Source organism: Silurus aristotelis (genome assembly GCF_946808225.1).
Source record: "Silurus aristotelis genome assembly, chromosome: 5".
Taxonomy (NCBI): Eukaryota; Metazoa; Chordata; class Actinopteri; order Siluriformes; family Siluridae; genus Silurus; species Silurus aristotelis.
In genome coordinates this window covers 22,547,171-22,554,464 of record NC_139578.1, presented here as the reverse complement: position 1 = coordinate 22,554,464, position 7,294 = coordinate 22,547,171, and the positions used below count along the sequence as shown (strand labels likewise).

The 7,294-nt window shown below is 37.0% G+C and overlaps 1 protein-coding gene and 1 pseudogene across 2 annotated transcripts; both read right to left on the bottom strand.

Moving 5' to 3' along the window:
• Window positions 1–530: 530 nt before the first annotated feature.
• On the bottom strand, window positions 531–2,587 carry LOC310726174 (interferon-induced very large GTPase 1-like; annotated as a pseudogene). The gene has a single exon. The product of its transcript is annotated as an interferon-induced very large GTPase 1-like (transcript).
• LOC310726185 (interferon-induced very large GTPase 1-like) lies at window positions 531–3,904 on the bottom strand (the record flags this gene model as incomplete). Its single annotated transcript, XM_083541533.1, has 1 exon — window positions 531–3,904. The coding sequence occupies one exon, from the start codon at window positions 3,902–3,904 to the stop codon at window positions 2,642–2,644; it is 1,263 nt and encodes a 420-aa protein (XP_083397659.1). The 3' UTR covers window positions 531–2,641.
• Between the last annotated feature and the right edge of the window lie 3,390 nt (window positions 3,905–7,294).

Sequence of the window (7,294 nt, the reverse complement as noted above, 5' to 3'; positions counted from 1 at the left end):
CGCTCTTAGTCTGACCCGTCGCCCAGGACCTGTTTGCCTTGGGAGACCCTACCAGGGGCATATAGCCCCGGACAACATAGCTCCTAGGGTCATTCGAGTACTCAAACCCCTCCACCACGTTAAGGTGGCAGTTCAAGGAGAGGTTGTGATGTTCATGAAAAGTTATTTTAGATTAATTTTGCTTTGTGATAGGGTAGAGTCTTTCTGTCAGGTTAAATCAATCTGGTCATTGCTGTTTGATTTTTTTCAATAACAAAGCATTTCTGTGTGTAGAACTGCCACTCTTCGATTGTTTTCTTCTTTATTGCACTATTCTGAGTAAACCCTACACATATTTTACAAACCGTGAGTAACATCACATATTTTTTCCCATTCTTATCTGAACATTGACCCAAAGCTGTTGGTCTGTTTTTTGCATGACTGTGCATTGTGCTGCTGCCACATGTTTGGCGGATTACATAATTGCATCAGTAGGTGTACAGATGTTAGTAATATGGTGCTTAGTGAATGAATATTTATACACTTGACACTTTGTTTTAGACAGAATCACAGGTTTATTTAAAGGTTATATTGATTTGGTTACAAGATACATTTTTATGATGCCTATAGTAGCAAAATGTCACCTAAGTTTTGATTAAAATGTTATAATTATCTAATCATATGGCAATACATTTTATATTAACATACTTATCATGGTTAATGAAATTAGACATTTTTCAAAACTGTCACCTAAGAACAAAGGAAGAAAGATAGGTAAACACTCAGCAAACAATGACAATTATTATAACTAAACAATTAAAACTATACAAATAAAGTATATGCCTAAACAATTAGCATAGATTAACATCCAAATACATGATTGTAATTTTTTTTTATATTTATTGCACAATATTCTGTCTGGTTGTTGCATTTTTTTAAAGAGAAAGTTAAAGGCACTAAAGAAAATAACAAGTTTCTTAATCTGCTAAAGGGGAGATTTTAAGTTAACCTCATCATGAAATGAAATAATGGCAGGATCAGATAAAAGACTGTAATAGCATTTTGACATCAAGGAATTTGATTATTTTACCCCTCTTCTAAAGATTTTTCAGTAGTATTTATTTGATACTGAAACACTCCTTCAGACTATTTTCTGCTTGTTGTTGTGTGATTTTTTTCCACACTGAAGGAATATCTGCAGGCTTTGCATTGTATGCACCTGCAAACTGATCATTAAATTTTGCCATCACATATTTCCAGTAGTCTGCGGCCTCTATGCTGGGGTCTGCAGGGATGTGCCAGTCTGGAAAGATCTCTCTGTATTTCTTATAAGGATGGTATTCATGCCGGGTCTCCAGGCATCTGAACTTTGTTTCGCTGTTCACATCAGTAGAACAAATGTTAGTGATTAATTTCTCTGAATGCAAATGCCTGTATAAACCAAGTCCTTGAGGTCTGTGTACAGAAGCAGAATGATGTGTATGAGCTTCTCCTCCTGCCTCACATGGTGCTTTGCAAAATGGACATTGTTTCCCACAGCCAAACACGCGCTTGAACAACTCATCCTCTGGTTTGATTTTGAGATTCCTCAGTTTTCCCTGAATGTTATTCATCTTCAACTTAGTCTTCAGTGTCTCTTGCATTTCTTCCACAGATTGTGTGAGCCAGTGGGCAAATTGCTCCTTTTCAGCATTGTTCAAAACCATTGCTGCTTCCAAGATATTTGGGATGACAAGTTTTTTTCCAAGCTTTCTGCAAATTTTCTGAATAAATGCCTTTATGCCTTCATTTTCATCTTTCTCATGTTGCGCTTTTCTGATGGCCTCTTTTATCTCCTTGATAGCTCCTTTAAGATGTTGCTGTTGCAGCTCAAAAAATGTGTTTCCTTTGGAAAATCTGTCTGTAATGTGTTTTAATATCCAGTTTTTAACAAACTGCTCATAAGAACGTGTGTAGCACAGATAGCTCTGACAATCATTCTCAGTCAGAAATTGTTTTAAAATAGAGTACTGAAAAAAACCTTGTGTGCTGAACTGAAATGCATTTTCCCCCTGCAGCATTGTGTCAATAATGTCTGGACCAAGTGAGTTACAGATGTATGTCTCAACTGCAGTTCTGCAAATTCTTTAGCTTTCCTCTGACACTGATCACGATTATTGAACAGATCTATGAAATCAGCTCGGAACTTATCTTTGAATTGCTCAAGACATCTACGTGGGTCGTTCTTTTTTATGAAACTGTCATGCATGGCCTGGAATTCTCTTGCAGAAATAGCACAAATGTGCAGCTTAAGAGAGAGTTCAAATTGGTCAGAAAATCCCAAATTTTTTCCTGTAGTCAATTGTTTATCAATAATATTTAGGATCTCCTGAATGAAGTTGTCATGGTAATCTGATCTTCTCTCTTTTTTGTCACAAATTAGCTGCTTGCATGCGTCAATGACACTGTCTGCCAGCTCCTGCAGTCTTACAGTGTGTTCACTTTTGAAAAGATGATTTATAAATTTTTTTACAAAAGTTTCTGGTGTAACAACAAACGGCTCGTTGCCATACTGATCCAGTCTAACTCCATTTAGCTTTTGTGCAATTGAGCTTCCCTTTTGTTTCATATTCAGTCGTAATTGTTTAAAAACAATGTCAAAGATTATTTGTCTCTGCAAGCCTTAAAATGAAAGCTCTTCAACAGTTTCCTCCCATATATTTTCAAAGACATGATTGAGTTCCTCATCAGGCATAGTTTTTGAACCTCTGGTTTTCCGGAGCTTCTCCAGAAGGTTGAGCACTTTCTTTTCCATTTTCTCAGTATGTGTTTTCATGATGTTGTCGAGTTTATTTTTTCCTGTCCTAATCTTAATAACTGCTTCAAGATTACTCAGCACTGAGTTTTCTGTTTCCCTCCTGAGACATTTTGCACTGTTTACAAAGTCCTCTTTGTATGTTTCCACTAGATAGACGTGGCCCTCTGTTTGCTCAAAGTATTTTATGAGGTTTTCCAAAATGTCTTGTTCCTGTTTATCAAGCTCGGAGATGGCCTCATGTTTCAGGATTCTCAGTAAATCTTCCAGGTTTGTCTTGTCAGATAATGATTTCATCATCTCGAAATTTGAAACTCTGTTTTCAGCAGATGTTAACCATGTATACATGTGCTTTTTGAAAGTCCATTCCCATTCATGAAATTTAGTGCACAGCTTCATGTATGCATCAGCTACCAGGCTGTTCCTAAAGCTGAATATGAAATTTTCATATTTTACTGCATTCCATAAGCTTTTCGTCCACTCAAAGAATTCTACAATGTTGTTTGTGGATATTTTCTTTTTTTCAAGAATGTCCATCATGTTCTTTTTAAAGTCATAGACAGCTTCAGAATATCCAGCATTTACTGGTGCCATTGGCGGGTTACCATGCCAGAGCCCAGGTATATACCAGTTTCCAGTCTCTGGATCATATTCCATTACATCAGTAAACTTCTTGTACTTTTCCTTGTTTTCCATCTTGGCTGCTGCTTCAGTCATTACATTCAGCTGCTCTAAGAGGAGCTTTCGGTCTCTCATATTTTTGTCATGTGCTGAGACATCAGCGACATTCTGATGCACAAATGCACACATGGGCTTTTTGCCCACTTCCTTCATTCTGAGGAACGCATGCACTACAATCTGCAGAATGTCTTTCATTTCTGTGGAGTTCTCCATGGCAATGTTGATGATGGTAATGTCACTTAGTCCAACAACAAGTGTGGCCAGTTCATTGTCATGTTCATGACTGTCATCAAGCTTTGCCAACTCAGGTGATTTTAGTCCCTCAGTGTCAATGATCAATAAATGATCACAGTTGAGTTTGTCTCTAAAGCTGTCTGTGATTTTGATCAGTAACATGAAAGCTCCTCGTGTGCATCTTCCACTGCTGACTGCAAACTGAACCCCAAACATGGTGTTGAGTAGGGTAGACTTTCCTGTGCTCTGGACTCCTAATACTGTGACCACCACTGTTTGAAATCTTTTTGTCAAGTAATGCAATTTCCTCCTTCTTTTCAGATGATTCTTGACATTTCTCCTTGTACAGCTCTCTTAGGAAAGATAATTTTTTGCGAGACAGATTGTCCAGATTCATTCGCATCCATTTCAGGAAATAGGATCTTTCGAGACTTGAACTTGACAGTGCACTTATAAAGCAGGTCATGGCTTCTGATATTTCATAGCTGCTCTGCTGCTTCCTGAGTTCCATCCTTTGTTCCGTCAGTTCACTTTTATAGATCTCAATGTTCTTATCCCCAGCTTTACGAAGTCTACACTCCTCTTTCTCTAATTTTCCCAATTTCTTCCAGATCTCACCTTGCAATGGGAGCTGTTTCTCCTTAAATAATACTGTGTCCCGTATCTTACTAGTGATTTCATCTGCATTTTCTTTTGCATTTTGGCACTCCTTGTTGTCTTCATCAATCGAAATTCCAAATTCATGTGCAACTGAGGTCATCTTCTCCACCTGTACAGTCATCGAACTCTTTTTAACAACATCACTTACTGCGGAACAGAGTTTCTTAACGAAATCTGCATCATTTTGTTTGGTCTTAAGAATGATGTTGTTTTTGTTCAATTTCAATGCAGCAGCTGTTCTTTTCAACAAATCCAGGTTAAAAGCTTTAGTCTGTGCATTACTCACCAAAAACAATTGTGCTTTTACATGTATACTGGTGAGTAGCTGATGGTTTGACTCAAAATTGTCAAAGAACACGAAAACCGCTGTAGAAATCTGACAAAGGAATGAGTATTGAGTCTCAAATGTGCTCATGTCACCTCTTAGGTTTGCAAAAGCCACAGGTTCTTGAAAGATGTCTATGTTTTTACTTCCACATGGTAGATACCAGCTGATCTCCACCAAACCATTTGATATTTTTCTTGGGATGTCTCCACAGTCCATGTCATGGTGCACAAACGTATCATGATATTGCTGTGGATTACTGAGCAGCTTGTTCAAGATTTGAGATTTGGAGATGCTGCAGTCCCCAAGTCTTACAAAGGACACTAAAGGTAAATCAGCTAGAACAATCCTGTCTTCCACAAATCCTTTTGGATCTGTCAAGGAATGTGGTCTGAACTTCTTTACAATATCTCTTAAGGCCCAAAGCATGAGCATGCACTGCTGTGTGTCACAACTTGGAAGCAGTAAAGGCACAGAGAATTGGCACATAGACATTTTCAAGGCCATTTCTTGTTGAAGAAAACTGTCTGAGCAAAGGAAGAGTGCAGTAATGATGTCTAAAGGATTGATTTTATGACTAGAGTCCTGGTTACGAACAAGACTGTCCATGTCACTGTACAGAGTCAATCTCATGTCTTCATTCTTATCAGTTAATGAATTACATTTGACACTTCTTGCAGTTACCTTTCCCATCATAAGTTTCTTGAGGAAAAGCCATGGTAAATCTGACTGAGACTGTGCTGGATCATCTGTCACTGTGCTTTTGTCTATCTGTAGTACAGTACTCAAGTAGAGTTTATTAGGGAAGTGTTGCTGCAGGCCCACATCCTGAAGAAAGCTCTTAAGAATGGGTCCTATTAATAAAAAAAAAAGAGTTTGCAAATCTCAGTCAAATGTTTGGATTAAATACCAGTTAAATCAAGATATTAAAAATATCTACCTACAAAAACATTAAACTCTAGAGTGTTTTCTTTTTCACAGAAGTACTGAAGTACTAATAGGCAGAACTATTCCCAATTACTCTAACTAACACACACACACACACACACACACAAACACACACACTCATTTTTTATTTTAGTAAAACGTAATAGATAATTCTGTGAAGCAGTCTGAAAGGCTGATCTTTCATTTTTACTGAAGCACCTCAATTAAGCTGTTTAGTTTATGTGCTGTCTAGGCATTTCTAAACAAGTCTAGCAAACGTTTTCACAGTAAAGTGCACTAAACTGTTATGGGTTGCATAAAAATATTTGTAAATAATTCAGCTTAGCAAGGATCAGATTGCCATTTTGGAAAGTGATCTCAAAAGAATCCATACCTTTTGAAGTAACTGTCTTTAGTTGAAGCTCTTTGTCAAAGAAATCTCTTGCATCTTCGAATATCTTAATTTGGAAATATTTGAACAAGAATGAGTGATGAGTCTGAGGAAAGGCCTAACAAACACCTTGGCATATAAATCAGAAAATCAAATATAATTCTGCGCTCAGTAATTACCTTAGAATCAGAAGCCTCCATTATGTATAGTTTAAAGCAACAATCAGTCTTCACTGGAAAACTATAATAAATCAAGCACAAATAATATTTTTAGTATTTAGAAACTAGGAGGTGTCATGTCAACTCCATCCAATACTTTTTTTTTGCATTAGGTTTTGGATTTGTCTGCCTCCTCTCTATTAAAAGCTGTGATTTCCACTCTGTCATCCTTCTCTCACATCATTTTATAGATATTAGCAACAAATAGTAACAGCCATACCAAAGTAAATAAGAAAAAATATTTTCTTAAGAAGAGAAATATTTGATTATTTTATCATGTCAAATCATTTTATTTATTTGAAACAGTCACAATCAAATTCCCTGGAGTCAAATTGCTGAAGTCTTATACAAACGCTAAAGGGTGAAAAGGACTCCCTTCTCCCCCTTTCCTCTCCACCAGCAGCGGTTGTACATGCAGAAGTTTTAGCAATACAACTGGCAGTAACACACGCTGTGACTTGTTTTTGAATATAACCCTTTTGGAAGCGTATCCATGCATGGAATCTCGACATTGACTTTGGATTGCAGAGTGGATTGGTTTTGTATTGTTTCTGAAGTATGATTTTAATTCATTGTGCTTCTTTGTTTATTCACAAAATTTGTCAGTCTACCCAGGTATATAAGGTAAGATGTTATTTTATAAACTTAATTGAGCAACCTTCTCAGTGGAAGACAGGTAACTATAGTATCTTATGACAATTCATAAATGACCCATATGCTTCTTACTCCTGTAGGTGGGAGATTTGTGCGGGAAGGGACTCCCTTCACTTACGGCATGGTAACAGTATTACCAACACAACCTGATACATCTCACCATTAAAGAATCAACAGATCTTATGAGCCATTGTTTGGCTGGGCTGACCCCTGTAGTAGGATTACAAAGGGAATAAACAAAAATATATAAATTATTAACATTGATATAAGATTCTTTATCTAATTGCTGTGGTTTATTAATTTGAGGCATTACAAATAACTAATATGTGTCTTCCATTTCTGCTGCTACCTATTTTCCCTAAAGACGCAAGCTAAAGTATGCCAAAGGGTCTAATGGCTAATAAGGTGGTAGCTTAGTGACAAGGCATTAG